This window comes from Rhinopithecus roxellana, chromosome 14 (assembly GCF_007565055.1).
Source record: "Rhinopithecus roxellana isolate Shanxi Qingling chromosome 14, ASM756505v1, whole genome shotgun sequence".
Taxonomy (NCBI): domain Eukaryota; kingdom Metazoa; phylum Chordata; class Mammalia; order Primates; family Cercopithecidae; genus Rhinopithecus; species Rhinopithecus roxellana.
The window spans coordinates 73,354,585-73,371,431 of NC_044562.1; the positions used below are offsets into that span (position 1 = coordinate 73,354,585).

General features: G+C 45.8%; 1 protein-coding gene across 1 annotated transcript in view; it reads right to left on the bottom strand.

Annotated features, from left to right (window-relative positions):
- Positions 1-10,969: 10,969 nt before the first annotated feature.
- LOC115893155 overlaps positions 10,970-16,847 on the bottom strand; it is a 57,408-nt gene continuing 51,530 nt past the window's right edge. The window contains exon 3 of the mRNA XM_030916102.1: positions 10,970-13,047. Within this exon, the coding sequence (XP_030771962.1) occupies positions 12,874-13,047 (174 nt within the window). The 3' untranslated portion in view covers positions 10,970-12,873. The remainder of the gene's footprint in view (positions 13,048-16,847) is intronic.

The window sequence follows — 16,847 nt, forward strand, 5'->3', positions numbered from 1 at the left end:
TGGTCATTCACAGGGACCTTCATCACAGCATCCTCTCTCAACCTCCCCACTCCGAGCTTCTGTCTCCTCCAGTCCATCCTCAGTACCAGTGGAGTGTTCCTTCTCTGGACTCATTCTCCAAACTTCCACAACACTGGAAGTCTCTACACCGTGGTCTCATGTTTTCACTGTAATTCCTAATGTTTTGTCTCCTTGGGGCAGCATATTCCCATCCCTCCCACTTCCACACATACAACAGTCCCAGATAAAAGGCTAAGCTCATCATAGAACTTGGAAAGTAAGAGCACACTGACTTATGACCCTGGTCATAGACTTGGACCAACGCTGCTTGAGGTCCCAGAAGGAAGCCTGGGGTAAAGGAAGCAGTCATTTCTAGAAATGGAGACTGGATTTTGCTTTTCTCTTTTTCATATTCTCATAGTGAATATAAAATATTCAAAGTAAGACATATAACTGAAGAGTTTAATGAATAATTTATAAAGCAAACATCCTTGTCACCACCACCCAGGTTAAGAAAAAAAAACCATTACCAGGCACCCCAGAAGTCCCTGTCCACCCTGGGAAAGAAAATCTGGTCGATTCTGTTTCCTTTCCTTCCTCCTGGGTATCCCTATCCTGTGTTTTATAAATTTTTTTCCATATTTTTACTTTTTTATCCATCCCTAAAAAAATATGGCTTGTTTCTGAACTTCACAAGAACAATATAATGCTGTATATGTTCTTTTTCGATTTTCTTTGTTCACTTGACTTCATGCTTGTGGGTTACGACCATGTTGTTGCCCTAGCTGTAATTAGTTCATCTTTACAGATGAATAGCATTCCACTGCACAAATATAGCTCAATTTATGTAGGCCATCTATAACTGTTGATGGGCATTGGGTTGCTTCCTGCATGGGGCTATTAGAAAAAACACTCTCATGATCATCCTTACACATCTCCACATGCAAAGCATGTGCCTAGGAGCAGGGTTGCTAAGTCACGGTGCCAGTGTATCTTCGCCTCTCCTAGATAATGAATGTTAGGCTGTTTTCCTAAACCGTTGTGTCATTCTCACTCCCACCACAGGTGAGAAAGTGCCTACTACTCCTTTGCTCTCCAACACTCAGAAAATGCTCTGCAAACCCATGAACACAGAAGGCTGCTTATCTATTTTACTGGAGCTAAAAATGTTCAACAGTCACATCCTTGACCTTGGAGATCTTTCCACAGGAGCTCCTGTCCCAATTTCAGAATAGTGGGAGTCAGGGGAGACTGGAACAGAGATGACAATTGCAGCTGGGCAGGAAGGCCCTGAGGGCACTTAGCAGCCACCCTGGAGTTGTAAATGGCAGGGCCTCGCCCACTACAGACCCACCAGCCAGTTGCACAGCATACATCAAAGGCTTGAGATGCCCGGCTGTGGGTTTAAATGGAGCCCAGGTGTAGCCTACAAACTCTCTCTTTTCTCCCCCACTGAGCTACACCTCCACTTTACACGCTGAGCTTGGCAACCTCAGCACCACCAGGGCTGTGGGGTCAGAGTTGCACTCAGTTAGGCTCGGTGATTAGGACCCACCCTATGAATAGAGCAGAGCTGCTGTGTTAGACCAACTGCTGTTCCAGAATCAAGTGATTCAGATCATGTGTGTAAGCAAATAAAAAGTTCAATGTTGTGTATTGAGGAAAAATTTTATGTACCTCCTTATTACAAATTTCAAGCAAAAGAGATAAGTATGAAGAATACAAAATCACTTAAAACTCCACCATACGGAAACAACCATCACAAACATTTGTTCATTATCATTCCCGTATATCTCTCAATGCAAATATACAGATGGAAAAAAGGATGGAAGGAAGGACGAACTAAAGAATGGATGGATGAGTAGATGGATGGACGAATGGACAGACAGATGGGTAGGCGGGTGAGTCTGTAGATGGGCACACAAGTTATAGATGTAATTCTAGAAATAATCCCACAGCACATGTTATTTTGAACTGAAAATGTGTTCCTTCTCTTTAGAAACTATTACCTATTACTTTCTTCCTGTAAGTACAGGAGATATTCTTAATGAAGAAACCTGGAGATCATAGAACACAAAGAAAATAATGCACTCCTATTCCACCACCAGAAGATTACTGTTAACATATATGCATACATATGTATATAGGTATGTTATGGACTAAATTATATCACCCCATAATTCATGTGTCAAAGCCCTAATCTTCAACGTGACTATATTTGGAGACAAGGCCTTTAAAGAATTAAGGTTAAATGAGGTCATAAGGCCCCTAATCCAATACAGCTGATATCCTTACAAGAGGAAGAAGAGACACCAGAGCTCTCTCTCTCTCTCCATGTGTGTACAGAGAAAAGGTCATGTGAGAACACAGTGAGAAGGTGGCCGTCTGCAAGCAAGGAAGAGAGCCCTCACCAGAAACTAACCCTGTTGGTACTCTGATCTTAGACTTCCAACCTCCAAAACTGTGAGAAAATAAACATCTGTTGTGTGATCCATCCAGCCTGTAGTATATTATGGCAACCCAAACAGACTAATGCAAAATACAATGTAATATTTAGCAATGCACCTCTGTCACCTACCTCCATGGTCCCTTTTTTAGTCTTTATTCTGTTCAGTGGCCAAGGGCCAAGGACTGCCTGTGATGCTGGCCTCTGGGCACCAGGATGGACCTATTCAAAAGGGCAACAGCAGCCCCGCAGACCTCCCCATCCTCCCACCCAGGGTCGGCTCAATAATAACTGAGTCTCCATAGCTACAATGCCTTGAACCAGATTTTAAAACAAATCATGCATGAAATTGATACAAAAAATAAAATGCTGCTTAAGTCTGTCCCTAGATCCAGCTCCTAGGGGAGTCCCTTCTCCCCTACAGAGTGCACTGGCCTCCATCATCACACCACCTTCTCCACCACCAACACAGGGATCAGGAGACCAGACATGTTGTCCAGACCCAGGCTCTTGTGAAAGGTCTTCAGGTTTTGGAAAACAGGATCCAAAGCTTTCCAGCTTCTTCCCTATGCTAGGGAGAGGCGAGGCTCTGTAAGTGTAAGCCTAAGGGGTGAAGAGGCCTCGTGCTCACAATCCCTGTCTCCAATCTCATTCCTTATTCACTCTAATTTTCCTAGTGCCCCTTCTTATCCAAGCCCCTCATGTGATCCCTACACCCAGGGCACCCACCACTGCATGTCCTCACTTGCATCAAAATCTCTCCAGCTCCCATCCTTAGAACTGCCCCTTGAGCCATCCCTTAGTAATGTGTTGGTCAACTCTGAGGGGATTGAGCTGGTCATATACTGCTGTTTCCAACCTACAGGTTTGCATTTTAAATGGGTCTTTCTGAAAGCAACGCTCTTAAACACATGGCTCCCCTCTGAAGCTGCATGCTGTGAGCCTGATTGGTGGGGCTCTGCTTGGGCATGCAGGTGTGTGGACCCTTGGATTATACTGGGCAAGGGGCTACCAACCCCTCTATGCCTGAGACCAACCTGACTTCTAAGGGGTTGGAGGAAGGGGAGCAAAGAGAGAGGGTACCTCCACGTTTCTGCTCCAGGCCCCGCTCTGTGGGGGCGCAGAGCAAGCTCACTGTGTTCAGCCCAGCCGCACTGCCAGCTGGCGAGCTTGCCAGATCTTTCTCTATCCCCCATGCCACCTCCTCCTCTCACCTAAAATGGGAGGAGAGGGGGAGGAAATGCTACATTTTCCTCCTGTGCTGAATTTATCCCGACTCAGACCGGCTGCGGAAGCCAGGGAGAAGATAAACAAAGAAGTCTTGTTATAATTTTTCAAAAATCTCCCAGTGCTCTGCAGCCCACTTCATTTTCTTCCTACCTTGCTTAGGGTGGAACTCCGCCTGGCTTCTGCTGCTCTGTTCTGCATCTAAAGGGTGACCTCCTTGCTGGAGGAGACCCTCCTCCTCCGTGTGAGCCTCAGACCCTGGCTGCAGCTTTATTTCACAGGTGGGGACTGAGCTCCGAGGCAGGTGTTTGGCATTTTCTAACCAGTTATTATCCTTGCTGTGGCCATCAGTTGGCCACTACCTGCACCTGCCTTGCTGTAAACTGGCGAGCAGTGGCACTGAACTTTGCCTCATAACCCCTTCCTTCCCTATGGAGGCCCTAAGGAGAGATCCAGAAGGGACAACAGCCTAAGGAAGAAAGACAAGTGAAGTGAAGGGCCTGGATATCCACCAAGCAGAATATGGTGCTTGGACCAAAAGAGCTGGGTGGTAGGGGCAGGAAAGGACAGCCTCACGAGGGTCAGGCTGTTGTCTCATTTGGTCTTCATTGTATTCCGCTGGTGATAAAGGGAGCAATCAGTAGCTTTCCTCCTGCAGAGTGTGGGATCTGCATCGGAATTCGGGCATGGTGGATATTTACCACCTTGCCGTGGGGCATAGGCACATGGTTGAGCTGGGCCAATTAGGGACACCCAGACTTAGAGGTGCCAGAGCTGAGAGTGGCAGGAGCTACGAGAGACCACTATGGCAGGGGGCTGCGGGGGGTGGAACCCTGTGTCCTCAGTGGCCTTGGAGGTAGCTATTCCCCCACGGTGGCCAGGCCCAGCACCAGTAGTACCCATAGGGGACTGTGATGTTCAGCAACCCACAGCAGGCATCCCAGAGCCCTCCTGGCCCTAGGCTTCTGGTGTGGTTCTGCCCATGAGCCTGACTGTGTCAGAGCCTTCCTGCTGTTTTCCAAGCTCACGCTGCAGCCCTCGCTGACTCTGAGCCACCCCATAACCATTCAATACGCTCCTTTTCCACTGAAAAGGCAGATAGTGAGAAACGTTGATCCAATAACATGAAGTCCATGAAAGCCTGTGGCTATGAAGAATGTTGAGCCATACAGTCCACCAGAGATAGTAAGAGGGGCCTTGAAATATTCTGAGGCTTGTAGAAGGGTAAAGTAAATACCTAAGGTAATTGTGATGGACACTGCCTGCTGAAAACAGCCCTTGTTCATTTCTGCTGCTTCCATCTGAGAGCTCCAGCTGATTTCCCAGGCCCCTGGGCTTTGGTTCCAGAGACTTCCACCCTACTTATCTCCAAATGCTTTCCGCCTGTCTGAGGCCAAAGTAGACCCACTACACTTAAATGAACCAAGCATATCACGTGCCAAATAAAAAGGATAAAAGCCTCCGAATCTTGCACCAGCCCCTGCCCTCCTACCCTGACAGCGGCCGCTTCTACCAGTGGGGGTTTTCCCGCCAATCAGGCGAGTAGGTCGAGGAGTAACCTGTTCTGTGGGCAAGTGAGGACTTCTGAAACAACAAGGCCACCAATCATGATGAAACTTGATGTCCTGAAAAGCCCCCATACAAGCCTCCTGCGTGGCTTCTGATTGGTTTGATTCTAGCCCTGCTGTTCTAGCTACCTGGTTATTTCTAAATGGAGCTTTTATTACTAAAAGCAAGATTCCCAGAGCCTGGAGTGTCTTCCAGCATTACAATCCACATTGCAATGATGAATAATCACCATAATGATCACTCAAAAGTCAGGCGAGTACTTCCTTTTGCACTTGCCCTTTTGCATTGGCATTTTTCTCTCTGCCTAGCGTTTTAGCACCTGCCTGGCAACATTAATTATTTAAAGGGAGGTCAGAGAGGCCAGAGCATCCCTCCGTGCCTTGAAATTACTTGTTTGCTTCTACTCTCAGGAGAGTCAGAATACAGGATTCCCGAGTCTCTGGGAGAAGGGTCACATAACAAGAAACAAAGGGTTTCTTAAATCCATCCAGATCTGTGGAGAGGGACTTGCGGAGGGACCAAGGGGCTGTCCTGGAAATAAGACCTAAGTGACTTCTTTTGAATATCTCTGGCCTCAGAATAAAGCAATGATGTTCCTAGGCCCAGAGGCCTTGAGCAGACAGAAGCTGGCCTCTGATTGTTAAACCTCGAAGTCCTTGTAATTCACCCACAGAGGGGGGCTCTGAAATCAGTGGAACATGTGGGCTCTGAGAGCATCCAGCCCCCTATTGTCCTCAGAATCCCACCTTCCTGACGACATCCAGATGTGTCATCATTCCATGGGTCTGATTAGCTGTAGAATATGGTATTTCCATGTTCCCAGGGTTTATCTGAGTTAACTCTGCTGCTAATTGGATTTGTATCTGGCAGTGGTGACATCAAAAAAAAAAAAAAAAAGGTTTTGTAGTCAATTAGGTTTCCCTGGAACACACAGGAAGTGGTTGTCCTGTCAGCGCTGAGGTGTCTCTGCCTTAATGAACTGCCCCAGACAAAGGCACAGAAGAACATTATCATGCCTGAGTGCCTGTCCTTAGTGGCTTCTGTTGAACAAGAAACTGAGCTGGATCTGGGCACATGCAAGCTGGCTTTACTGCACTCTCAAATCGCCTGCTTCCCTGGGAACACATCTGAATGTGATCAGGTGCATTAGAGCCACTTTAAAAAATCATCCCCAAGGAAATGAAATGCACAAATGGTATTCCTGCAGCCTAATGACAGAGCACTTGGTTTAACTGCACCAAAGGCAGGAAATGACCACATACAAAGCCAGTTACAGCCCCCACTGCCCCCGTAACCCAACCACATGGCACACACCTGGAGGAAGGGAAGTGGAATTCTTCCTGCAAGGTTTTTTTTGGGTCTAGAACAAATTATTCTTCAAATGTCTTAACAACCTGAGTGTGGGTGGAAGTGATGCTTAGTTGTATCTTATGGAAAAGATGGCATGTTTTAGAGAAGAATCATCTAGCTGGCTGGGGACTGCAGGAAGGACCAATGGCCACTGAGGGAAACCAGCAAGGCCTTAGCTTTTTTTCCCCTTTGGGTCTTGGTGGGTCAAGTTCTGCCGCTTTTCTTTAGAATACTGGGGGTTTCCAATCTCTGCCCCAAAGATCTGGAGGCACTTCCTGCTCGAAGGGAAGCGGAAAGGCAGGGAGAGTTCCACAGTTATCCCTCAGCAGCAGTCACACTGCCAGGACTGGGAGTGGTCTGAGAGGAAGTGGGCTCTCTCCGGGACAGTGGGGAGCCCCAAGAGGAGTGACCTTGTGAGGAGGTGGCTTCTGTCACAGACAGTGGTGGGAGTGAGCCAGGCTGTGGTCAGTCTGTGGTGAGGAGGGATTCCATCCAGGGGCAGGCAGCGCCCAGCATGTGCTGTGCCAGGCCAGCCCCTGGACCTGAGGTCAGCCTATGCTGTGTTTGCCTTCTGGATCCCATGACCTTTCTGTAAATGTGATGCAACGTGGTCCAACCGCCCCTGCTATGGGAACTGGAACTGCACATTTCCTGCCTTTCATCTTCAGCGTGTTAGGAACCAATATGTCAAAATAAGCAAACCACAGCACCGTCACTGGGGCGAGGGGCAGGGCTGTGGCTCTGGGGGAGCAAAGAGGGCTCCAAGCAAGCTGTGCCAAGAGAAAAGCCTGGGGTGTGTTGTCTGCCCATACCAGGGCCAAGCAAGTCTTCTGCTGGCCAAGGAGAGGGGTGTTGCTCAGTCAAGGTGCACAGCCTGTGTGGGGACATGTGCTATGGTTGTCAGGACCCAGCTAATTCTGGGTTCTTTCTGGGTGACGCTGGGAAAGCTTTGCTGTGGAATTTTATCATTTGCTGGAGAGCGTGAGGCCCTCCCTTGATCTCCTGCCATAGTGGGATTCTGGAGAAAAGCCAGGCTTTGAAAAGGGAAATTCAGAGAGCATAAATGCAGACCATGAACACAGCAAGTATAACTTTTGGGTAATGACACTGATCTTTAAAAAATCAAACATGTTAGAATTTATGTCCCAAAGTGGGGTATCCTTATGCCATCTCCTTGGGGGTGGCAGGGAAGAAGGAAAGGGTATGCACTTACCCTATTCCGATCCAGGGGGAAGAACTGCCTAATTAAAGTGTGAGAACATTCAGACACCAAATACAGAGATGGTCCCAGATCTGCAGAGCCCAGCATTGCCTGGCTGGCTGAATGTTCTCCTTAATCCCAATTTGCTTTCCTCTCTAGCCCCCACCCCACCCCACATCTTCACTGCATCCCCACAGCAGGCAGCCAGTTTTTTTCCTTCAGCCTCTTGTCCCTGAAGGCACGGCTCTTTCTCCCAGACACCAGGTCCAGTGTAAAGATTCAGGCCACATAAACTCCCAGGAAGCTCCCTGGGATGTCTCCCTTGGGTCTCTGACAACAACCTCCTATTTCTAAAACCTGCCTCCCAGTTCTGTCTTTGAATTGTTCTCTCCCTATTCCCTTGCTCTCACTTTCTAAGCTTGCTTCCTCTGGCTCTTTCTGTGCCCTTCCTAAGCCATATGGGAGGGGGCAGATGATCTGTCTCTGTCTCAGGGAGGAATTTCCATCTGCAAAGTATTGGTCTTTATACATACGGTACAAGAATAAGCTCTGGTTTAGGACAAAAAGGGATACACAAATGCTGTGTCACTGGCAGGCTGGGGATGCTTGTCACAGAGTCAGGCACTAGGAACAAGTTCTTAAGGTGACCATTATAATCAATGACAGGGTCCTCCTTAACCAGCACCATGCCAATTCACCTTCAGAATAGAAATGAGCACAGAAGTACATGCCTACAAATTTTTCAAGTACTTTTCTCTAGGAAACATGAGCCAAAGATCAGTCTCCGGGACTGATATTTATATTTTTAAGAGGCAGAACTTGAGGGGCCCTCTGAGAGGAGTCAGCAGCTTCGACCTTAATGCAGGTTTAGCTGCATCTGGTCTGGAACTGGCCTGGCTAAAACAAAGACCGTCACAGCCCCATCTCAAATTAGGATGCCTTGTGGTGCATTTCTTCCCACCCAGAGTGTATCCTGAAAGCCCCCATCCTAGGAGCAAGGAGGAAAACATCAGGACAGCAACTGTTTGTCCAGGACAAGGGGGCCCAGTCATCCTCTGAGCCTTCAGTTCAGTGAGAGTCTCATGCCAGAAAGGTTTCTCATGCCTGCCTGGGCTCCCCATGTTTCTAAGAAAGGAGGTGCAGGGTGGCAAGAGGATAGAGCCAAGGCTAAAAGTCCCTGGAATCCTATCTCCTGCTCTCTTAGGTTCTCAACACCATTCAAAGCTGCCTTTGTTGTTTTTGAAACGACAAACAAGCATCATAAAGTCAACTTTCACCAAAACAACTTTAAGTACTTCTGAAAACAATTTTATGGAAAAACAGAAAGGAACCAGACTGCACAAAATTGGTGCAACCACTAAGAAAGAAAACAGGTTTTATTTCTTTGATATGTTGCACAGATTGGGAGGAGGGGATAAAGGCATTGCATAGAGTTCAGTTAGGAGGCTGAATATCCGGAACCGTATGGAATTTCCCCTGATTCCAGCAGGACATGTGCCCTCAGAAGGACACTGTCTCTGATTTTGCTGGAGGACATCTCACATTGGCTGAATTCTTTCCCTTGTACCGTCGTCCCTTGGAGCTGCACTCCTCAAAAGTGACTGCTGGTGGCGCTGTAACAGCAGCGGATGAATGCATCCCCCAGGGGCACAGGGATTGCACAAAGGGGCCACAGAGAGCCAGCACTCATCTTTGAGGTCTGGTATTTTAAGCATTCATGTGCATTTTGCATTCATATTTATTTTCACAGAAAAATCAAACTTTATATTGTTCATTGGTTCAACTCATCTATAGTCCTGGCAATGGACCACATAAAGACAGCAACTGGAAATCTGGACCAAGGTCAAGGGCAGAAACTCTCTCACAGGACTAGGACTGGACCTAAGCAAGACTGTGTCACCACAGTGGGCGGGGAGGGGCAAAGCGTGCAGTGGGGGGTAATAAATGGTAATCCCAGTCAAAGGCAGGGACTCAGGCACCAGGAGCTGGGAGGTGCCACGGCCAGGTCTGGAGAGTAACGGGGACAGCTCTGGGAGGATGCTCTCAGGACTCGGGGACCTCCTGGCCAGTGTGGCTTAGCTGAGGAAGGAGGAGCTTCCTCAATGGCCCTGCCCATGCTGAGCTCACCCATGCTTCTCAGGATCTCACCTGACAACAGGATGAGTCCCGTTCCCTTGGGTTGGAGGCTTCCTGTTCCTTCTTGAACAGTCCCTGGAGTTCCTGTGCAATGACAGGGGACTTTGACATGAGATAGGAATAGGCTTTGGACTGCCTCACCCGGAAGCCAGGTGGGGCTCCGTCCCAACACTTCTCAGGATGAGTGTCAGCACATTTTTTTCTCAGCCGGTTTCTAGCTGGCAGCCATACTTCTGGGTTTACAAGTTGTTATTCTATCCCTGAAAGTATTCAACAACATTTGGGTTTTAGTCATAACATAGCTAATGCATAATTTTGTTTGCTTTGCAGCAAATTAAATAAAGAATTGGAGCATATTATATAAATGGTTAAATCAATTAATTTATATTTTTCCAAATCCTCAAGTAAAATTGAAGCTCTGGGCAGACGCACTATGTTTACCCAGGAGCTCCAGGCCTCCCACCCGGGGACTGCCAATGTGCTCAGAATTGTGACAAAACTAAGCTAGTGCCACTAATGCATTGACTGAGCCAGAGCACACAGAAGGAACTCGTAGAAGTTGGCAATTTAAATAGTACTGATAATGGCCATATAATAGGCTAACAAGGCTAATGTACTTAAAATAGTATGACAGATGAAGTAGTGCTTGAATAAAATTCAGCCTTAACTAGCCAATCTTTAAAAGTCTAGCTAGATAATTGGGGAGCTGACACACATGTTTTAATTTGTTGTAAGGCCTCTGTAACAAAGAGAGAAGGTAAAATGTCATAAATATTCAACACATCTACACTCTTTCCACTGAACTGCAGAACACTAAATCATTCTGTCACATACAAGGCCCATCCTCCTCACCCGTAATTAGCGAAGCATTCCCAAGACCAAATTACATAGTACTTAAGAAAATTATGAAAATGAGAATGTAAACAATATCACATTTGACCACAGCACTTGTCAAATGTACCCTGCATATCACGGACTTTCTCTAAAGAACCCTGTTCGTGCATTTATTAGTGTCAAAAGACAAAGTTACAACAGATTTCATTTAAAGATCTTAATTGGCTTTTATGTGCAAATCTAGAATATCGGGCAATACCTCATTCTACAAAATAGAATGAGTGTTCCCGTGAGCTGAACAGAGGATGTTGGTTTTATGGTCAGAAAAGGGTTGAGGAAAGCAGAAACGGAGAACAAAAAGCAGATTGATTGTTTCAAAGTTACTTTCCTTGTAAAGGTTGAAGCAGAGGGGCCTTCCTTATCATGCCAGCTAAAACTGGCCTGTTTGGGGATTGGGCTGTTATCTCCCTTTCTTTCTTGATTTCTTGGAAGATCAGATAAACAACTTAGTTTTGGCTTGGTGGGTGTGAACTTCAGCATGAGTGACTCCATTTTGGTTTGGTCTGCTAGGCCTAGTGTGGGAGCTCAGTCCAAATCAATGGCCTTCTATCAATTTCACGTAACATTACTCCACACATTTTAGGACTAAAAGAGAGCATGCTTAGATTATTATCATGTGTAGAGTCCTCACAGGCACATTTCACTGTGTATCAGAAACCCTTTACGAATTCTGTTTGATCTTCATCAGACATTTACCCAAAAGGATTCAAAAGGGTTTACATGCTTTGGAAAAGACTAAAGGCTGTCTCCCAAATTTCCAGCTCTTTGGTATTTGGCCACTTTTTAGCCAAAAGGGTATGCAAGTCTTTGTTAGAAAATCATGTATTAATGATTAGTGGACAACTAACTACCATTGTCTTAAAGAACAGGAAAAGAAGAGAGGGAAGGGTCCATTAAAAACTCCAACAATATTTTAACATTTCTCATATTGTCAGCTTTATGATATTTTGAGAGCCCTGAAAAACTTATCTTTGGCAGTTTTTTAGGAGAAAAGATTACTGCTTATCATTTTTCAGTGTGTAATGAATATAGTAACTATCCCAGCTAGACATGAGGTTTCAAAAGCTAAATTCAGTCACTGATTTGATTGCATTTTTTGCACCAATGCAATTAATTCCACTGGAAGATGATAGAAAAATTTCATTATACAAAATGCATGAGAGGTGAAAAATAATGTTTAACTAAACTCTTTACCAAGGCTATTACTGCTTTGAGGAAAATCACTTAAAAACAAAATTAAAATTTCTAAATTATCTGTGACTCTGCTGAGATAGATGTTATAAAATACTGTAATATTAGTGCAAATTTTTTTCTGAAGTGAATTCTTTATTAATTTCATTTTTGATCATTCTTGACATAGTGTCAACAGTAGAACATTCTTGGTTCAAATTAAAACTAATTAAAATTTATTTAGGGAACACAAGTGAATAACAATGTTAACAGCACCTCTCAGAATAGAAACTCAAGCAGCTGACAAAATGGAAGTTGAGAAACATTCATGGCTTTGACTATTCCAAATCACACTAACGTTTGCTTATGTAACTGAAATAAACCCAGGATCCTACATGGTCCAGTCTTGGCACTGGTTCAGTCCAGCAGAAAAATAGAATTGAAAACAAATCTTTCCTGCCTTTTGAGAAAATGCCAAAGGTAGGAGTGCATTTTAAATATCCAACAAAGCGCCTCAAAAATAATGTTTGCACTCCTCTCCCACTCTCAAGTTATCTGGCCAATTATATCTCCTCCTTCTCTATTCCCCCAACCTCTCCAGACACCCAGATACTTTCTCAATTCTCTTTTTTCTCTGCCTCAGTTCAATTTTCATTGAACTTAGCCTCCCAGGCTTCCTTAATTTTCCTTCAGTCTGTTATTACCCAGACTGTGTGTAACAAAGAAAAGTTCAAAACATACTTTTTGCTACCAGCAGGGGGTACAGGAAGGATACATCAGATTCTGCACCACACTCATTTTTCTTGGTTTGTGTCTGTCCCAGAGAATATGAGAAGCTGGCCATGGAAGAATTCTTTCATCAAAGCATTTCCTGCATTGATCAAGTGGTTGGACCCCGGAGCTGCCCTGGCCAAGGCCTGGCTTCGGTTCCTGTTGACTCTGTGCAGTACTGTAGCCACAGTCCACACTTACTTCTGCCAGGGGTCCACTGGGTCAGAAAGTACCCCAGAGGCAAATTATCCCTTGAGAGGATGAGGCGCAGATTTTTCTCCTCCTTCTGAAAGGAAAGTTAAGAGAAAGATTACATATATAATTTAATGTACACACATGTATATTTTAAAAATCAAAGCACAGCTGTTCTAGATGAAGGAAGGGTGGAAGCAGGGAGCACCACTCTTTTGGCCACTCCTCCCCGTCTGCTATCTCTCCTCCTTCCCTTCTCTCATGGCCACCTCAGAAGAGCTTCTTGGAGCACAATTTGAACCATGAGTGTAGTGGAGACAGCATCGTGTTTGGGGTCAGAAATATCAGATTCCCCTCCTGGTACTTGTACCTAAGTGAGCTCAGACACATGACACGTGCACAGCTGAGCTGCTGCCAGAATGAGGTGATAGGTAACAAGATTGCAGTACAGGGTGATTTCCCCTCTACCGTTAGACCCAAAGGAAAAGGGAGAGTGTGAAGCAGGACGGGGGCAAATCCATCCCTGCCCCTGGAAGAAACAGCACCAAGGTCTGGGGGACCCATGATGATGGTCAGCAACCTCTTTTTTTTTTTTTTTTTTTTTTTTTTTTGAGACAGAGTCTTGCTCTGTCGCCCAGGCTGGAGTGCAGTGGCGCCATCTCTGCTCACTGCAAGCTCCGCCTCCCGGGTTCACGCCACTCTCCTGCCTCAGCCTCTTGAGTAGCTGGGACTACAGGCGCCCGCCATCACGCCCGGCTAATTTTTTTGTACTTTTAGTAGAGACGGGGGTTTCACTGTGTTAGCCAGGATGGTCTCGATCTCCTGACCTCGTGATCCACCCGCCTCAGCCTCCCAAAGTACTGGGATTACAGGCGTGAGCCACCGCGCCCAGCCAAGCAACCTTTTTGTATGTAGTTAGAAGCCTTTGTATAATCCAGTGCTAACAAACCCAATCATTACTACAGACTGTCAGCCTGATTGCATGGCACTGAGCTTGGCTGAAAAAAAACAAAAGAAACTGACCATTGCAGACAGACTGAGACATGACGGAGGCAGGTCATCTGGTGTGAACCGGATGAAATCTCATGCCTGAAGAAGCCTAGATTTGCACATGAATTGCCTTTGACTCTTCAGCCCTCCAGTACAATTACTCAGAACTGTAAGCTTGTGAAATAGAAATGCAAAGCCCGGCTCTTTCAGGGGCTGAAAGTTGACCCCCCTTTCTTGACTCTTCTGAGGAGCACCTGCAGTTCCTGAGGTGCCTTCGTCACCCGAAAGGGCCTGCTGGGCTGGCTTGCTGGAGTTTCCAAAACACAGGCCCTGGGGGGGCACAGCAGGAGAGACACCTCGTCTGGAGAGAGCCTCTAGCGCTTAGCCGCCACTTTAATAACCATTTGTTGCCACCTGCTGGCCACTGGACCAAGGTACTCCATGCTGGAAACAGGAGTTTGGCTAAGCGTTAGCCAGGCCCCAGGGAGCTGCACCCAAATGTAGACAGACATTTTATTTTATCCCCAAATGACATTATCTAGTGTGATCTTCTACCCTATTCATTGAATTAAGCTTTACATCCATTCATTCCCTCATCAGCAGTTATTTATTGACTGCCTACTATATGACAAGCTGTCAGCCAAGAGCTAAGGATACAGTGGTGAGCAGAAACAGGTGCCATCTCTGCACTCACTGGGTTGCAATCTAGTGGGAGAAACAGATGTTAATCAGATAATCACACAAATAAATGTAACATATGCACCCGTGACAGGTATAATAGAAAAATATAACTGTGAGAAGAGCAGGTCTAAGTGACTTTGGTTGATTCTAAAATGGAGATTTAGCTATTTGATGATATGCATTAAAATTATTTAACATGTTTTCATTTTCTGACCCAGCACTTCTACTCTACAGCTCATCCTAAGGCAATAGTTAGAAAATTGGGCTGATTTATATGTATAAGGATGTCCACTGCATGATTATTTATAAAAGCAAAAATTAAAAATAAAAAATGAAAACATCCAATAAGAAATTGGTTAAACAAATTATGATACATTCAAAAAACAGAACATTCTCAGGCATTAAAAATGAAAATGGGCAGGGCACAGTGGCTTGCGCCTGTAATCTCAGCACTTTGGGAGGCTGAGGTGGACAGATCACCTGAGGTTAGGAGTTCGAGACCAGTCTGGCCAACATGGTGAAACCTCATCTTTACTGAAAATACAAAAAATTAGCCAGGCATGGTGGCTCACGCTTGTAATCGCAGCTACTCGGGAGGGTGAGGCAGGAGAATCGCTTGAGCCTGGGAGGCAGAGGTTGCAGTGAGCTGAGATCACACCACTGTACTCCAACCTGGGTGACAGAGCAAGACCCTGCCTCAATTTAAAAAAAAGAAAAGAAAAGCATATATAGTAAATCCCATTTGAAACTGTTTTTTTTCGAGACAGAGTCTCACTCTGTTACCCAGGCTGGAACGCACTGGTGCTATCACAGTTCACTGTAACTTCCAACTCCTGGCCTTAAGTGATCCTTCTTCCTCGGCCTCCCAAAGCACTGGGATTATAGATAGGCATGAGCCACTGGGCCCAGCCCTCTCTGGAACATTTGTAATGTTGTTGATTGGATCGAAACATTATATATTTATTATTGTTGAATATTATTGTTAGCTCATTATGTTCATCATGCAAATATGCTGTATGCTGTTATTTTTTCTACTCAGAAAAAGGCACAAAGCAACAACAACAACAAAATTCTTTTCACTCTGCTCCCACCAGCTCCCAACTAATTTCTTTGTTACCTTTTGCAGTAAAACCTCCAATTTTGTCCCCTTAAGCCTATTTCAGTCAGGTTTCGCACACATGAGGTTGCCAGTGGCCTCCATAGTGCTAAGCCCCATAGCCATTTCTGTCCTCATCTCATGGGCTCACCCCCACCCCCACCTCCTGCACTGGCCTTCACCAGGCTTCCAGAACTCTACCCTCTTGTGGACCTCCTCCTGCCTCACTGTGTCCTCCTTTTCAGTCTTCTTTGCTGCACTCTCCTCTTCTTCTCAACATTTTTTTTTTTTTTAATGACACAGAGTCTCACTCTGTTGCTCAGGCCAGAGTGCAGTGGTGTGATCATGGCTCACTGCAGCCTCAACCTCTTGAGCTCAAGGGCTCCTCCCACCTCAGCCTCTCAAGTAGCTGGGACCACAGGCACACACCACAGTGCCCGACTAATTTTTTTATTATTTTTCATAGAGATGAAGTCTCACTATGTTGCCCAAGTTGGTCTCAAACTCCTGGCCTCAAGTGATCCTCCTGCCTCAGCCTCCCAAGTTATTACCAAATTTTTTTTGTTTTTTTTTTTGTTTTTTTTTTTGAGATGGCGTCTCACTCTGTTGCCCAGGCTGGAATGCAATGGTATGATCTTGGCTCACTGCAACCTCCACCTGCTGGGTTCAAGCGATTCTCCTGCCTCAGCCTCCCGAGTAACTGGGATTACAGGTGCCCACCGTCATGCCTGGCTAACTTTTGTATTTTTGTAAAGACGAGGTTTCACCATGTTGACCAGGCTGGTCTTGAACTCCTGACATCAGGTGATCCGCCCACCTCGGCCTCCCAAAGTGCTGGGATTACAGGCGTGAGCCACCACGCCCGTCCTCCAACTTTTTAATGTTAGTTTTCTTCTCTTCTCTGCCTATACTGATTCCTTTGACCTTATCCTGTTGTGGCTTTAAGCAATATCTACTCTAGATCTCCCAAACTACTGACTCAGAAATCCAACTGCCTGCTCACATTTCTAATGGGCACCTCCAATTGATCACGTCCCAGGCAGAACCCTTGAATTTCCCCCGCTTTAAACCTGCTCATCCACAGTCTTCCTAAATCCACTTGTTGGCATTTAAATCCTTCCTTA